Raw genomic sequence first — 17,436 nt, 5'->3', positions numbered from 1 at the left:
CTTGTGGAGTCTCCCCCATCCTCACTGGGGTTCAGGACAAGCTGGAGTAGTTCTCACCCCTTCCCTCTGCCCCCTGCTCAATACCTCCTTGTCTTCTGCCACTATATCACTGTGCTGGTAGCCACGGCAATTTAGGGACTACCCAGCTGGTGCCCCTCTCAGGGTCGCACCTGGAGAGCTTCCAGTACTCTCCTAGTCTCAGCTACCGGAGGGAGAGTCAAGCATAGGCGTACCCATTTTCGTTCATAGCTGGGCCAGGGGGTAGCGAGTGGAAGGCCATCTGCTACAGGTCAAAACTCACCTGTGCTGGGCAGCAGCGACATGAGAGAGAGTCGAGGGTGGAGATTTAAGATTACTGCGCGGAAGGAGACAATAGTAAACCACTTCCGGATTTTTACCGAGAAAACTCTATGGATACACCACTGGAACGACTGCAGATGGAGGTGGGGCGTTCTTGGAAAGATGTGTCCGTGGTGCCATTATGGGTCGGAGATGACTTGACAGCATAGGACAAGACTTGCCTGGTGTAGGAGATTTTCGCTTTCATCTCTGGCAGCATATAGCTTGGAATAAAAAAAATGCTAAAACTATTTGCAAACCATTGTCTAAAGCTTGATGGGAATTTTGAAATTAAGATAGAAGGCCCAAGTTCAGTCTAGTTCCACTGTCCCCCATCTCGGTACCCAGAGACCAAGCCTTTCGGATGTTATTGTTCTTACATGACTCTGCAGACTTTGGTTTAGGTTTTTTCTTTTGTGGCTCTTTTCCCAGACAAGCCCTCCCTCCTATAACTTGAAGGATGTTATTGTTCTTACATGTGCTGAAACTTTTGTTCGGGTTTTTTCTTCTGTGGCTCTTTTCCCAGAAAAGCCCTCCTTCCTACAGTGTGAAAGATGTTAGTGTTCTTACGTGACTCGGCAGACTTTTGTTCAGGTTTTTTCTCCTGTGGCTCTTTTCCCAGACAAGCCCTCCTTTGTACAAGGTGAAAGACATGCTGGTGCCTACTGCAGTGTGGACCGGTGGTCAGGACTGGCTGGCAGACTCCAAAGATACTCAGTTGTTATTGACTCAAATTACCCAGCTGGTTTACCACAAGAATATTCCTGAGTGGGAACATCTGGATTTCATCTGGGGCTTGGATGCTCCTCAGCGCCTGTATGATGAAATCCTCAATCTGATGAAGAAATACCAGTGACGGCCCAGGCCGGGAGACAAGTTAGAATTAAGCGTTCGATTGGACGTTCTGAAAATGTATTGTTTTTACTTGCAGTAGCCTTAAACTTTATCATTTCAAAAAACACCCTGGTGAATGTGAAGATCGTTCATAACCACATTTCTTTCTGTCAGAAAACAGGGGCATTTCACTGTCCCAGAATGGACTGATGCCAACTAACTTGCTGAAATTTTTTGAGGTGGGGCGGGGTGGCGGGGGCAGGGAGGGGAGAGAATGGGAAGTGGCAAGATTGGTCCAAAAACTATACTTATCATAATTAATGTTCCATGAAGAGCACACTCACCATTGAACCCACGTCAGAGTACATGAAGTCACGAAGTGTACCGGAAGTGCAAAGAGCAGTCGACGGGGGACTGGGAGAAATGAAATAATAAGATGGTAAATCCTTGAGCTGTTTTCTGATGAAGTGGTGTGCCACTAAATGTGGAATTTTGCTGTCATCCCTGTTCAGATTCTGTTGATGAATCACAGGATAATTCTTGAGGGAAATAGCATTTTTACATTCTGTGAAATACTTTAAAACCACAGAGACTTAATTGCGTGTTAATTGTGTTGGTCACAGAAACTGGACAGCTGAAAACATTACTGCTTTCACTACATATCAGCTCAGATATTAAGTGGAACGTATAAGCTCGTTCACTTGAGAATAATCACATTTATAATATTGCCAGTGGAGACGGTTAAAAGAATGAGCTTTTCAACTTCTTTGGTGATGGCTTACTCCGAACCTCTCACAAAATATTCATTTCATTCTTTCTGATTCCCAGCAGTTTCCATTATCATTGTCTTCCAAATCTGTACTTTCCCAGGTGCTTTAGGTCAATGCTCAATACACATTAAACACTCAATAAATACCATTGGTTGATCATTTTAAAATTTGTATATTGGAAATTACTATTGATTCGTGATGGTCCCAAATGTCGTTCTAAGAAAAATGGCGGGGGAGAAGCAGAGCAGCTCTCGTGCTGAACTTTGTGAAGCTCGCAGCCACTGAAGCAAGATTGGAAACCATGTCAAGGGGGTAAAAAAAGAATCATCTACCTTACACCAAAAACGTATCCTTTCTGATTTGCTCTAACTCACTGAAAATCCCACCCTGAATCAGAAAAGAGATATTAACTTTTCTATAATGAAAAACAAAATATATTGCTTTCTTGCCTACATCAGGGTATCCTTCACATCTGTTCTTTTAGCTTGCCATTTGTGTACATATGTGTGTGTGCAATATTTGAGGCATTTGTCAGTTCTACACAAAGCCATGAGTTTGTGTTCTCATAAAAACTTTCACTCAACTGCCATTTGATGAATAGGAAAAGTATGTGAAAGACCGTGATCTGATTTTCTAGTTTGAAGTAAGGACATTTGAGTCAGCCAAAAAATGTTCAGAAATAATGTTTATGGAATGTTTTAAGAATGTTAAATTTTTTATCAATAAAATGTAGTGAATGTTTGCCTTTACCTCCCTCCATTGTAATCAGGGTTTTGGGTGCTTTGTTTTTTTAAAATAGTATTTAATTGCTTAGTACATGCCAGTCACCTAGCTAATTAGATTGGACACAGTCCCTGGCTCAGATAGGGCTCACAGTCTCCATACAGATGAGATAAGGCACAGAGAAGTGAAATGACTTGCCCAAGGTCACACAAACAAGAGGCAGAGCTGGGATTAAAACCCGGGTCCTTCTGACTCTCAAGTCGGTGCTGTATCCATCAGGCCCAGCGCTTAGAACAGTGCTCTGCACATAGTAAGTGCTTAACAAATACCAACATTATTATTATTATTTTGCAAAGTCAGAGTTGGGATGGGAGCTTGCAACTCCAGAGAGAGGTCTGATGCGATCATTCATTCAATTCAATTGTATATGGTGAGTGATTACTGTGTGCCGAGCACTGTTCTAAGCGCTTGAGAGAGTACACTAAAACAATAAACAGGCACATTCCCTGCCCACAACAAGCTCGCAGTCTAAAGGGAAAGACGTTAATACAAATAAATTATAGGTATGTACATAAGTGCTATGGGGCTGGAAGCGGAGATGAATAAAGGGAGCAAGTCAGGGCGACAGAGAAGGGAGTGGGAGAGAGGAAAAGAGGGCATAATCAGGGAAGAGCTTTTGGAGGAGATGTTTGAAATGTTTCAAATAAGGCTTTGAAATAGGGAAGAGTCATTGTTTGGACATGAGGAGCAAGGGTGTACTAGACCAGAGGCAGGTTGTGGGCGAGGGGTCAGTGGTGAGACAGAGGAGATGGAGGTAGAGTGAGAAGGTTATCACCGGAGGAGTGAAGTGTGTGGGCTGGATTGTAGTAGGAGAGTAATGAGGTGAGGTAGGAGGGGGCAAGGTGATTGAGTGCTTTTAAAGCCAATGGTGAGGAGTTTTTGTCTGATGTAGATGTGGATGGGCAACTCCCGGAGTTTCTTGAGTGGGGAAACGTCCTGCACGTTTGTCAAAAAATGATCCAGGCAGCAAAGTGAAGTATGGACTGGAGTGGGGAGAGACAGGAGGCAGGGAGGTCAGCAAGGAGGCTGATACAGTAATCAAGGTGGGATAGGTTAAGGGATTGGATTAACGAAGTAATCTGGATGGCGGGGAAAGGCGGATTTTAGCGATGTGAATGAAGGTGGAACCGACAGGGTTTAGTGATGGATTGAATACGTGGGTTAAAAGAGAGGAATCAAGGATAACCCTGAGGTTACGGGCTAGGGAAACAGGACGGATGGTGGTGCCGTCTAAAGTGATGGGAAAGTCGGGGAGGATGGGGTTTGGCTGGGAAGATAAGTTCTGCTTTAGACATATTAAGTTTGAGGTGACGGAAGGACATTCAAGTAGAGACGTCTTGGCAGGAGGAAATGTGAGACTGCGGAGGCAGAGAGAGTTCAGGGTTGGAGATGTAGAGGCGATAGTTAAAGCCATGGGAGCGAATGAATTCTCCAAGGAAATGGGTGTAAACAGAGAACAGAAGGGGTCACAGAACTGAACCTTGAGGGACACCCACAGTAGAAGGTGGGAGGCAAACAAAACGAACATTGAGAGCTCCTTCAGGGCAGGGATTCCCAAGCGCTTCGTACAATGCTTTACACTCAATAGGAGCTCATTATTCACCTCCAATTGTTGGTAACCTCAGCTCCAAAAGGACAAGCTTGCTCCCTCCTGCTGCTCTTTCTCATGAGTTCTGGTCCACTCCTCTGCTCCTCATCCCTTCAGTGGCCTCCCCAGCCTCTGCCTCCTTGTAGTCCCTTCACCCCATCTCCCTGGCGGTCCGGTGTCCGAGGTCCTTTGGGCAGGGGGACTTTGGGGCCAGTAGCTTTTGTCTCTCTCCTGTGGGAACCCACACATTGCCCACGAACCCTCCTACCTGTGCCGAAACGGGGAATGGCCTCCAGGATGGTCACTCCGTGAAGCTCGGGATTTGGTCTCACTGGGCAAAGCAGGCATGCATCCAGCGGTGCCAGACAGATCGATTCTGATGCTGCCCAAGGATGACTTCATTTCTACTTCTTTCCTTCCCTGACCGTCTCCTGCTCCAACTCCGTCCCCCATTCCCACTCCACTGCCCTCCTTAAACCGGTCAAGTTTCCCAAATAATCTCCTTGTCCCACCCACACCCATCCTCTGGGCCTCAAAACCCCAAACCCGTCCCGGCCAACTTTGGTTTTTTTAAATTGTCCCTCCGCAGACACCCCGACATCTTCCGTCACTCACAATCGGTGCCATTAGGGGATTGCTGGGGATGGGGCTGGGCATTCATTCATTCAATCGTATTTATTGAGCGCTTACTGAGTGCGAGAGCAATGTACTAAGCGCTTGGAATGTACAATTCGGCAACAGATAGAGACACTACCCACCCAAAACCGGGCACACAGTCTAAAAGGGGGAGACAGACAACGAAGCAAAAAAAAAAAAGTCAGTATTAGTTGTCGGCAGAGCTGGGAAGGTCCCGCCCTATCCCCAGGGTGTAAGGGGTCGGCAGAAGCACAGGTGGACCTGGTGACCAGTCAGTCAATTGTATTTAATGAGCCAGAAGGTCATGGGTTCTAATCCCAGCTCCGCCACTTGTCTGCTGTGTGACCTTGGGCAAGTCACTTCACTGGGCCTCAGTTACCTTATCTGTGAGCCCCAGATGGGACTGTGTCCAACCTGATTACCTTGTATCTACCCCAGTGTTTAGAACAGTGCTTGGCACATAGTAAGCGCAAACCAAATACCATTGTCATTATTATCATCATTATTATTACTGAGCACTTTCTGAGTGCAGAGCACTGTACTAAGAGCTTGGGAAAGTACGATATTACAATATAACGGACAAATTCCCTGCCCGCAGTGGGCTTACAGTCTAGAGGAGGGGTAATTTGAAAGTTTAAAGGATTAGAGGAAGTCACAGAGAGGTGGAGTAAAAAAAAACATTTTAATGAAAACTTTTTATCTGGATAGTAGGTTGCAGGGCCAGGATGATTTAGTTTGGCTTGCCTGTGGCCAGTGCATCCAAGTGCCCCATGGATGCTTTGCTTTTCCTTTTCTTCACTCTGTACGTCTTTCCCGGTCCCTTTTGGCAGCACCTCCTGCGCCTGGAATGGTCTGAATGAGCTCCATCCAGAGATGGGGAGGAATCCAACTGCACGTCCAGCTTCTCAGGGCCCCAGGAGTCCGTTCAGAGCTACTGGGGCCAGAGTGCATGGCGGAGTGAAGAAGCAGTCAATCATATTTATTGAGTGCTTACTCTGTGCCAAGCACTGTACTAAGTGCTTGGGAGAGTACAATATAACAATATACAGACACATTCCCTGCCCACAATAAGCTTATAGTCTAGAGAGGGAGACTGACATTAATGTAAATAAATAAATACGTTACAGATATGAAGCTGGGAGTGGGGATGAATAAAGGGAACAAGTCAGGGCCACCCAGAAGAGAGTGGGAGAAGAGAGTGGGAGAAGAGAGTGGGAGAAGAGGAAAAGAGGGCTTAGTCAGGGAAGGCCTCTTGGAAGAGATGTGCTTTCAATAAAGCTTTGAATGGGGGGAGATTCACTGACCGTCAGATAGGAGGAGGGAGGGCGTTCCAGGCCAGAGGCAGGATGGGGATGAGAGGTCAGCAGCAAGATAGATGAGCTTGAGGTACACTGAGAAAGTATTAGACGAGAGAAAACAGGGTGGAAGGTTTGGTTTTCTTGTCCAGTTTGGTGTTTCTTTTTTTTTGGGCGGGGGCAGCTTGTAGGTTCTGGATAGGGAGAAATCAAGTCCCTCCCTGGGGAGAAGGAGAGGTCCAGGGAGCTAGTGCAGTGCTCTGCTTGCAGTAAGCATCAGTGAATTACAGATTTCTTAATTTTTATTATCATATCTGTTAAGCATTTACTACAGTTCTGAGCGCTGGGGTAGAGCCAAGTTAATCAGCTCAGACACCTAGGTGAACCCAAAGTCATGAGAACCAAATGCATTGGTACTGAGTTCCAGAGAATTCTGAGCTGCCCCAGAGAGAGAGAGAGAGAGATCTGCCGCAGGGTGCCAGCTCCTTGCTGATCTCCCATCCTCCCGTCTCCCCTCTTCAGTCTATACTTGACTCCGCTGCCCGGATTATCTTTCTACAGCAACGCTCTGGGCATGTCATGCAACCTCTTCAAAAATCTCTAGTGGTTGCCTATCAACCTTCGCTTGAAACAGACAACTCCTCAGTATTGGCTTCAAAGCTCTCCATCACCTGGCCCCCTCCTACCTCACCTCCCTTCTCTCCTTCTACAACCCAGCCCGCACACTCCGCCCCTCTGCTGCTAACCTCCCCACTGGGCCTCGTTCCCACCTGTCCTGCCATCAACCCCTGGCCCACGTCCTACCTCGGGCCTAGAATACCCTCCCTCCTCACAACCACCAAACTAACTCTCTTCCCCTCTTCAAAGCCCCACTGAGAGCTCACCTCCTCCAGGAGGCCTTCCCAGACTGAGCCTTCCCTTTCCCTCTGCTCCTCCTCCCTTCCCCATCGCCCCGACTCCCTCCCTCGGCTCTATCCCCTTCCCCTCCCGACAAAACTTGTATATATTTGTATCTATTTATTGCTCTATTTATTTTATTAATGATGTGCATTTATCTCTGGCTCTATTTATTTTGATGGAAGTGATGCCTGTCTACTTGTTTTGTTTTGTTGTCTGTCTCCCCCTTCTAGACTCTGAGCCCGTTGTTGGGTAGGGATTGTTTCTATGTGGTGCCCGAATTGTACTTTCCGAGCGCTTAGTACAGTGCTCTGCACACAGTGAGCGCTCAATAGATACGATTGAATGAACTGGCCTCATCGAGAGAATACTTACTGAGAAGGGCAAAAAAAAAAAAGGAAAGGACGCCAACTTCGTGTTGTTGGCCAGAAGGTGACAGTGTTGTACTTGCGGCTTCTTCGGTGCTGGTGAGCAGTCAGTCCTAATAACCAGAATAATAATAGTATTTTTTAAGCGCTTACTATGTGCCAGGCACGGTAATAATAATAATAATAACGTTGGTATTTGTTATACGCATACTATGTGCCGAGCACTGTTCTAAGCGCTGGGGTAGATACAGGGTAATCAGGTTGTCCCACCTGAGACTCACAGTCTTAATCCCCATTTTACAGATGAGGTAACTGAGGCACCGAGAAGTTAAGTGACTTGCCCAAAGTCACACAGCTGACAAACGGCCGAGCCCCAAGTCACACAGCTGACTCCCCAGCCCCTACTCTTTCCACTGAGCCACTACTTAGTACTGGGGTGGATACAAGCAAATCGGGTTGGACATGGTACCTGTCCCACATGTGGATCATAGTTTCAATCCCCATTTTACAGATGAGTAAACTGAGGCGTATAGAAGTGAAATGACTTACCCAAGAGCACAAAACATTCAACTGGCAGAGCCAGGCTTAGGAACCAGGTTCCTCTGACTCCCAGGCCTGCGCTATATTCACTAGTCCATGTTCTGCTTCCCCGATCTGTAATTAATTTAAAAGTCTGTCTCCCTTTCTGGACTATAATCTCCTTTAATAATAATAACAATAATTATGGTATTTGTTAAGGGCTTTCTCTGTGCCACACACTGTTCTAAGAGCTGGGGTGGTTACAAGGTAAGCAGGTGGTCCCACAGGGGGCTCACAGTCTTAATCCCCATTTTAGAGATGAGGTAACTGAGGCCCGGGGAAGTTAAGTGGCTTGCCCAAAATCACAGAGCAAAGTGGTGGATCTGGATTAGAACCCACAACCTCCGACTTGTGCTCTTTCCACCGATTATACTGTACCCTCCCAAGTGGATTAGTACAGTGTTCTATACGCGGTAAACTCTCAATAAATACCATTGATTGATTGACTAATTGATTAGTTTTCCAAAACCCTCAGGGAGCCAGGAGTCCCAGAAAGGCAGTGATCCAGACAGGCAAGATTCTTTTTCCGTCTCGGAGGTGCCTTCGGGCTTGGAGAAGCAAGCTGCAGATGAGGAAGGGCAGAGTTGTCAAAGGAATAGTAATTAGTAATAATAATTGTGGCATTTGTTAATCGCTTACTACGTGCCAAGCACTGTACTAAGCGCTGGGGTAGATACAAGATAGTCTGCGGCAGACATGCCTGCAGTTCAGCAGCGGCTCCAGGAGCGCAGCCCCCGAGAGGCCATCACCGGCCCCTGGTGTGGAGCTGGACTTCAGCTCCTTTTGAGCCTGTTCCACTGACCCTCAATGCTGCTGTCGGCTTGTGCTGCCCCTTCCCTTCACTGATCACTCCTGCCCACCCGCCTTGCACAGATTTTGCCCAACCTAAATGAAAAAGAAAGAAAGAATAACAACCCTTCTGGCAGAGATTTTTATTTCAGGCGATGAGGAGTGACGGGGGAAATGACTGAAAAATGAAACAAAATGGCCACCACGCATGATCAACTTCTGGGGACAGGGTCTCATCACCTGCCTGGTGACCATTTGATCAGGAGTCTGAATGGGGCACATCCCAAACTGTGGCCATCTCGAGTGTGTCAGGGTGCAGGTGCAGTCCTGAGGTGATCGCTTACCTTATTTCCCTTGTGAAGTTAGTCCTGCCAGTATCCTCCTTGCTTTGAAGTGCAGAATCCTCTAGCCTTTGGACACGTCTGGCACCAGGGTGTCTGGCACCAGGACTACCCGAGAGCAAAAGCCGGACCGAAAGCAGTGTGGCCTAGTGGAAAAAGCTCAGGCCTGGGAGTCAGAGAATCCCAACTGGGCCACTTGTCTGCTATTGGGAAGTCACTTAATTTCTCTGTATCTCAGTTACAGAGAAATATCTCTGAGTATCTCTGTAAAATGTGGATTAAGACTGTTATGTGGAACAGAGAGTCATTCGATTGTATTTATTTAGCACTGTACTAAGCACTTGGGAAAGTACACGGTAACAATCAACAGACACATTTCTCACCTGATTATCTTGTAACTATCCCAGTGTTTAGTACAGTGCCTGGCACATAGAAAGCACTTAACAAATACCTTTTTTTTTTTAAAGAAAGAAAGATTCAGGAGATAAGATTATCTGGGAAAAAAAAGGGTATGTACATTCCACTGTCAGCCTCCACAGTTCTAACTGAAATTTTGCAACTAGATCATGTGTAAAATAATATGCAGTCCTAGCTCACATTCTCCTTTGCCATAGTCCTTGCACCCATTTTTCTGAATAAAAAATAATACATTAGAGAATTGAAAGGTATTAATTTTTTTAAGACTAGAGCCAGTTTTTATTCAAGTAGATCTGCTCAACGGAGCAAAAAATGGAATGCAGTTTAGGCAGACAATCTTGTTGGGATTTGTAACTTTTGCAAATTATTGTTTGAACAGGTGAAACATGAATAGCCTAGGTCAGTTCACTTCCCTAACTCTAACTCATAGCTTGCTAAATATTCTCAACCGGCCAGTGGTAGTGAAATAATAAATGGGTGGCCCAGAGAGGACCTATATGTGTTAAAAAGCATTTACGGTGAGAAGCAGCATGGGCTGGTGAAAGGAGAACGGGTCTGCGAGTCAGAAGACTTGGGGTTCTAATCCCGGCTCTGCCAACTGCTTGCTGTATGACCTTGGGCAAGTCACTAAACTTCTTTTTGCCTCAGTTCTCCTGTTTTCCCTCCTACATAGACTGAGACAGGGGCAGGGACCGAGCTAATTAACTTGCATCTACCCCAATTCATAGTAAGCACTTAACAAATGTCATAAATACTGATAATAATGATCAGTGATATAGTATTCCTAAATGTGTCATTTTAATAGCAGCATGGCCTGGGAGTTAGGAGGACCTGGGTTTTAATCCCTGCTCCACCACTTTCTGCTATGAGACCTTGGGCAAATCACTTAACTTCTTCGTACCTCAGTTACCTCATCGATAAAATGGGGATTAAGGCTGCGAGCCCCTTTCGGGACAGGGACTGTTTCCAACCTGATTAATAATAATGTTGGTATTTGTTAAGCACTTACTATGTGCAGAGCACTGTTCTAAGCGCTGGCTGTAGACACAGGGGAATCAGGTTGTCCCATGTGGGGCTCACAGTCTTAATCCCCATTTTACAGATGAGGTAACTGAGGCACCGAGAAGTGAAGTGACTTGCCCACAGTCACACAGCTGACAGGTGGCAGAGCCGGGATTCGAACCCATGACCTCTGACTCCAAAGCCCGTGCTCTTTCCACTGAGCCAATTAGCTTGTATCTACTTGACACATAGTAAGCACTTAACAAATAGCATCATTATTACTATTATTACTAATGAAAGGGATCTAAGGGCAAAGGGAGAAGACAGCAGGGGATTCCATGTGATTGGTTCTTTCCGATTCTAGCAGTATATGCAGAGGAGGTGAACATGACCAAAACTGACCCCTGCACTGGGATATCTATCTGTTGCCGAATTGTATATTTCAAGCGCTTAGTACAGTGCTCTGCACATAGTAAGGGCTCAATAAATACCACTGAATGAAGTGATGATAGACCTTAGAAGAGATGCAGAGATTGCCCTGAGTTGTGTGGACAGTATAAGCTCCCTGTGGATTGGGAATTTGTCATTTCTTTATTTTGTCCTTCCCAGGTGCCTGCTACGCATTCCTAGCTTGGGCAGTGGCTAGCGAGCGGAAGGCAATCTGCTGCAAGTCAAAACTCCCCTGTGCTGGGCAGCAGCGGCACGGGAGAGAGCCGAGGGTGGAGACTCGAGTTTTCTGTGCGGAAGGAGGCAGTGGAAAACCACTTCCGGATTTTGACCAAGAAAGCTCTACGGATCCACAACCGGAACGATTGCTGACGGAGGTGGGACGGGTCGGAGACGACTCGACAGCATAAGTCCAGACAAGATATATGCCTACTACAGTGCTCTACAACAAGTGGACCCTCAATAAATACCACTGCTGCTGCTACTATCCATTAATTTATTGGGCACTTACTGTGTGCAGAACACACTGTACTGAGCACTTGGGAGAGTGTGATGTGACAGAGGTGGTTGACCATTCCCTGCCCTTACAATTACTACAAGTACCGGTAATAATAATAATAATGATGGCATTTCTTGAGTGCTTACTATGTGCCAAGCACTATTGTAAGTGCTGGGGGTATACTAGGTCATCAGGTTGTCCCACGTGGGGCTCACAGTCTTCATCCCCATTTTACAGATGAGATAACTGAGGCACAGGGAAGTGAAGTGACTCGTCCAAAGTCGCACAGATGACAAGTGGCAGAGCTGGGATTAGAACCCACAACCTCTGACTCCCAAGACTGGGCTCTTTCCACTGAGCCATGCTGCTTCCCTATAATTATTACTACTGTTACTAAAATCGGATACCATCGATCAATCAATCAATTGTATTTATTGAACACTTACCGTGTGATTAGAGGGTTCAATATAACAGAATCGGTAGACACGTTCCCTGTCCACGATGAGCTTACAGTCTACCACGTGATGTGTACCCTCCTGGGAAGGTGGTCTTTCCTGGTGTGGTGTCGGAGTCCTTTCTGGGGTCTGTGCCTCTTTGCAGGATGGTTTTCTCACTTCACTCTCCCTAATCTGTTCCCAGAGTAGCTTCTCCCCGCCAACTCCCCCCCACCGCCACCCCAAATCCTCCTCCCCAGGGCTTTTGTAGGGATCTTTAAACTCAACCGATTCTCCTTACCTGTAATTTACTTGTCAGTCACCTCTGTCCTAACATAATCTCCCAAGCACTTAGTTCAGAGTAAGTGCTCAATAAATCGATAGTCTGTCTCAACTGCTAGATTGTAAGTTCCTTAATACAGTACTCTGCACAGTGTAAGTGCTGAATAAATACAATTTATTAGGTCAATCAATTAATCAGTGATTCCCACTGAACATTTTTGTGGCTAATGCATTCTTCCACCTTGGCCACGATTCTGACAATATCTTCCGTTTCTGCCACGTTTCTGGGGAGAGTGTCTTCTTCCACCTTGTCAAATTTCTGGCAGCAATGTATTCTTCCACTTTTACCACATTTCTGTGGGTAATGCATTTCTGCCCCATGTTCTAATCCCGCTTGGTCACTTGTCTGCTGTGTGACCGTGGGCAAGTCATTTCACTTCTCTGGGCCTCAGTTACCTCATCTGTAAAATGGGGATAGAGACTGTGAGCCCCACATGGGACAGGGACTGTGTTCAACCCGATTTGCTTGTAACCAGCCCAGCACTTATTACAGTGTCTGGCACATAGCTAAGCACTTAACAGATACCATCATTATTGCCTTCCATTTTTGCCATATTTCTGTGGATAGTGCAATTCTTCTCCCTTTGCCCGTTTCTGTGGGCAGTCCCCTTTAGCAGATTTCTGGGGCAGTCCCCTTTAGCAGATTTCTGGCAATAATGTACTCGATCCATTTTTGCCTCGTTTCTGGCTTTGAGGGAGGGCCCCCAGAGCAGTTTCTGCCAGAAGCTGGGCAGATCTGAGTGAGGAAGGGCAGTGAGGCAGGGCCAGTGTCAGGAAGGTCTGGCTGAGTGGCCCTAGCTTCCCACCAGCCTCCCACTCCCTGCTATCTCTGAGAACATCAGCCCGCATGCCGCGAGCAGCCAGTTCTCTATGCAGACTGAGCGGGCACCTTGCTTTTGCCCCGGGTCCTGTCTGTCCTGTTTCATTAGAGGCACGCCGCGCATGTCGTCGCCTCCAACCACCCTGGCATTTTGTCACAGATGGTGTGGCCAAGTGGAAAGAGCATGGGCCTGAATGTCAGAGGACCTGGTGAATGAATGAACAATCTAACTCGTATCTTTCTCAGTGCTCAGAACAGTGCTTGACACCTAGTAAGCATCTAACAGATGCCATCATTTTTATTATGACGCCTCCTAGTTTCATCCCCAATCTCACAGCCCTTTAGGGATGAAAATTACCAAGGTTCGTCCCAAAGCCGGCATTTTGGCCATTTCCCTCCCCCTCCCCGCCCCCCAGAAGTCGTTTCACCCCTGCCTCTCCCTGTTCTGATGGCTAAGGGGGACTTGACATCTGGAAAATCTGAACCTCAGATTATAAAAATCAAGGGAATTTGATTGTTATTGTTTTTAGGAGGCTAATCCGTTAAGGCGCCCAGCACAAATTTAAGAGGTGCTTCACGATAAGAGATCATTGGAGCCTTCTTTAGAGAGGGAAAGAAAATCACTTAGTAGGCGAATATGGTTTTTTAGTTTTAGTTTTTGTTTTGTTTTAATTGGAAGGTGGGGTGTCAAGTCGGATCGGGGCTATGCAATTCTGTTGTACTCTCCCAAGCGCCGCGCAGAGTAAGCGCTCAATAAATATTATCGATTGGTTGACGGATGGATAGTCAGAATTCCGTTTGTTGGGGGGCGGCTCCCCAGATGACCCCCAAATCGTCACCCTCCCTGCAAAGCGAAAACGTTACACATTGCATTCAAAGCTGAGAAGCAGCATGGCTCAGCGGCAAGAGCCCAAGCTTGGGAGTCAGAGGTCGGGGGTTCTAATCCCAGATCTACCACTTGTCATCTGTGTGACTTTGGATAAGTCACTTCACTTCTCTGGGCCTCAGTTACCTCATCTGTAAAATGGGGATGAAGACTGTGAGCCCCACGTGGGCCAACCTGACTATCTTTTATCTACCCCAGAGCTTAGAACCGTGCTTGGCACTTACACCATTATTATTATTATTATTTGAAACCAGAAAAAGTGTCTTTCTTGGGAATCTACCTTCTCGATGGTCCATTCCTGATGGAATGCGATGGCATCAGCCCCACAGCTTGTTGACAGTGAAGAGTCCCCGGAAATCTTCCAAACTAACGGGGGTCCCGGGGGGTGGTGGGCCGGGCAGTGGTCTGGGCAGTCCGGTTGGCTGTGCCAAGTGGGAAGCCCGCTCCGATTCCCGGCAGGAAAAAGCTAACCTGCGAAGCTCGCCCTCCACGACAAGGAATTCCCTGGATTTCCTTCTCCCTTCTCCTCCCCTTCCCTCTCCCCGTCCTCCTCCTCTTACTCCCCTCCCGGGGCCCGACCCTTGCTTTATGTTCGCTCTCCGCTGGGGAGAGAGAAAGAGAGAGACAGGAGACGGAGCTAAACAGAGACAGAGAGACAGACAGGGAGACAGAGAGAGAGAGAGGGAGACAGAGAGACACAGAGACAGAGATAGACACAGAAAGAGAGACAGGGAGACAGAGACAGGGAGATAGAGATAGAAAAACAGGGAGAAAGAGATGGACATAGAGAGAGACAGGGAGACAGAAACAGGGAGATAAAGAGAGTGAGAGACAGGGATGGACACAGAAAGAGACACAGAGACAGGGAGAGACAGAGAGACAGGGACAGGGAGACAGAAATAGAGAGAAAAACGGGGAGAAGGAGATGGACAAAGAGAGAGACAGGGAGACAGAAACAGGGAGATAGACAAAGAGAGAGAGAGAGACAGGGATGGGCACCGAGAAAGACAGGGAGACTCAGAGAGACAGAGAAAGACAAGGAGACACAGAGAGAGACAGAGAAACAGGGAGAAGGAGATGGACAAAGAGAGAGACAGGGAGACAGAAACAGGGAGCTAGACAGAGAGAGACAGGGAGATACAGAGAGACTCAGAGAGACAGAGACAGGGAGACAGAGGCAGTAAGAAACGGTGAGGGAGACCCAGAGAGTTGAGGAGGGAGGCAGAGAAAGGGAAAGGAAAGGGAGAGAGGAAGAAGGAAAGGGAGGGAGGGAAGAGGGACGGAGGAAAGAGATCTTTGAGGTGGGGGTGGGGGGGTAGGAGGGGCTGAGGTGACGCCGGGGGCGGGGCAGAAGAGGAGGTTAGTAAAGGGCGGCCCGGGTCAGGGGCTGAGCACACTCTGTCATCATGAACAGCAGCAGCAGCGGGCCCGGCTGCATCAGCAGCAGCGGCAGCAGCAGCAGCGGCTGCAGCAGCAACGACAGCACCATCGGCAGCCTCCACTGGTCAGTCCCGTTGGATGCCCGGCCCCGGGGGATCCTCCAGCCCCTCTGGCTGGTCCTGAAATCCAGGGAAGCCCTGCTGCAGTCTCCCTTCTTCCCCGGGACCTTCTCCTTCGTGACTTACGTGGGCTTCTGCCTGCCTTTCGTCATCCTGGACTTCCTGAGCTGGAAGGTGCCAGCCTTGAGGAGGTACAAGCTCAACCCCCGGGCCTCTCCCTCTCCGCGCCAGATGCTGCTCTGCTTGGCTCAGTCCGTCTACCACCACCTGGTCTTCATCTTCCCCCTGACGGTGGCCCGCTGGTCCTGGAGGCCGGTGGGCTTCCCGGAGGCGGCCCCTCCGCTCCCGGAGGTCCTGACCCAGGTGGTGGGCTGCCTGCTGCTCTTCGACTTCCAGTACTTCCTCTGGCACTGGCTGCACCATAAGGTGCCTTGGCTCTACCGGACCTTCCACAGAGTCCACCACAAGCACACCTCCGCTTTTGCTCTGGCCACCCAGTATTCCAGCATCTGGGAGCTCCTGTCCCTGGGATTCTTCGCCGCCGTGAACCCCGTGCTCCTCCGGTGCCATCCTCTCACCGAAATGACGTTCTTCCTGGTCAACATCTGGCTCTCCGTGGAGGACCACTCGGGCTACGACTTCCCCTGGTCCACTCACCGGCTGGTGCCCTTCGGCCTGTACGGGGGAGCGCCCCACCACGACGTTCACCACCTGAAGTTCAAGTGCAACTACGCCCCGTACTTCACCCACTGGGACTGGCTGTTTGGGACCCTGGCCTCCCCCCATCCCAAGTAAGGACTTCTCTCCTCAACACGTGCTTCTCTACTGAACGGTGACGCCCCGGCGTTACCGCGGGGATCGAGAGGGAAAGTATTTTTTTAAAAGTAATTTGTGATCCGGATTTAAACCATTTTAACAGAAGTGTCTCCGCGGCTTCCGGTATTTTTATAGGGGGACGGGTAAAGTAGAATGGACTGGATACCCACCGGGACGGTGCCCACCGCAGAGCGACCGAGAGCGGAGGCGATGAGACGTCCCGCGTTACTCTGTCAGATCTGTCATCGTCGACCGGTGGCTCTGCTCGTCTTCCGACACCTTCCCGAGAAGGGGTTTGATTGTTACGGGCTTATATCCTGTAAAGTATTTATGCTGGTTTATCCGGAATTTGGAATCGAATTCCAAATTTCTATACGTGAAAAATGTTTCTGCTGAGCAGGAATGAATTTGACTCTATCTGTTCTACGTCTTCCTCTGGATTTTGAATGTGTATTTCTGTTCCCCTCACCCGACGTGATCTATATTGTACTTTCCGGGGAGTATGATAATCACCTGGTATCTTAGTGCTGTGAATCTATTATAACGGAGTATAATGTAGCAAGTCCTAGCTATAATTCACTTCAAGCTTCTTCCCGCATTTACGTTATCTAGTTTCACAGGAAGCCTATCCCAGAAATAGACTCTTTCCAGTTATCCTCTGTGGGAGGGCAATCTGATCGGAAATGCTTATTGATCGTTGCCAGTGTGCTGGGTATCGTCTGGGACGTAAGGTGGTCTGGTCCTACCGATTTTTACTATTAATAATAATGTGTTTTATTGTACTCTCCCAGTTTTATTGCACTCTCCCAGTATTGAGCACAGTAAGTGCTCAGTAAACATGATCGATTGATTGTTAAGTGTGTCCACTACCGGGATAGATACGAGATAATCAATTTGGAGTTTTAGGAGGGCAGGAGTGAGGGCAGTTAAGGGTAAAGTGGTTGGTTAGGAGGGAGAATGGGTCTCAGATCCCCATTCAACAGAGGAGTTAAGAGGCACAGAGAAGTTAAGTGACCTGACCAAGATCAGACAGAAAGTGGCAAGAGGACATTTCA

At 47.9% G+C, this 17,436-nt stretch overlaps 2 protein-coding genes across 4 annotated transcripts in view; both read left to right on the top strand.

Annotated features, from left to right (window-relative positions):
- Window positions 1-2,708, top strand: part of LIPA (lipase A, lysosomal acid type) — a 44,486-nt gene extending 41,778 nt beyond the window's left edge. For 2 of the 3 annotated variants that reach the window (XM_029060596.2, XM_029060595.2), the window contains one exon: window positions 962-2,708. In XM_029060596.2, the coding sequence (XP_028916429.1) occupies window positions 962-1,195 (234 nt within the window). In that variant the 3' untranslated portion in view covers window positions 1,196-2,708. Of the gene's footprint in view, window positions 1-771; window positions 916-961 lie in introns of those variants that run through there. The other variant, XM_039911551.1, reaches the window with a different exon arrangement.
- Window positions 2,709-15,454: 12,746 nt separating this feature from the next.
- Window positions 15,455-17,208, top strand: CH25H (cholesterol 25-hydroxylase). The gene is made up of 2 exons (XM_029058955.1): window positions 15,455-16,356; window positions 16,517-17,208. Exons 1-2 carry the CDS (start codon window positions 15,473-15,475, stop codon window positions 16,593-16,595), a joined length of 963 nt encoding a protein of 320 aa, XP_028914788.1. The 5' UTR covers window positions 15,455-15,472; the 3' UTR covers window positions 16,596-17,208.
- The last annotated feature ends 228 nt before the right edge of the window (window positions 17,209-17,436 follow it).

Source organism: Ornithorhynchus anatinus, chromosome 3 (assembly GCF_004115215.2).
Source record: "Ornithorhynchus anatinus isolate Pmale09 chromosome 3, mOrnAna1.pri.v4, whole genome shotgun sequence".
In the NCBI taxonomy this organism is placed as follows: domain Eukaryota; kingdom Metazoa; phylum Chordata; class Mammalia; order Monotremata; family Ornithorhynchidae; genus Ornithorhynchus; species Ornithorhynchus anatinus.
Note: the sequence above shows the minus strand (reverse complement) of the source record. Positions and strands in the feature narration are given on the sequence as shown.

Excerpts from the sequence above, each read along its gene's own strand:
- CH25H (XM_029058955.1), top strand. The coding sequence starts at position 15,473 with ATGAACAGCAGCAGCAGCGGGCCCGGCTGCATCAGCAGCAGCGGCAGC. Across the intron at positions 16,357-16,516 it reads CTGGCCTCCCCCCATCCCAA|GGGGACGGGTAAAGTAGAAT; the intron begins GTAAGGACTTCT and ends GTATTTTTATAG.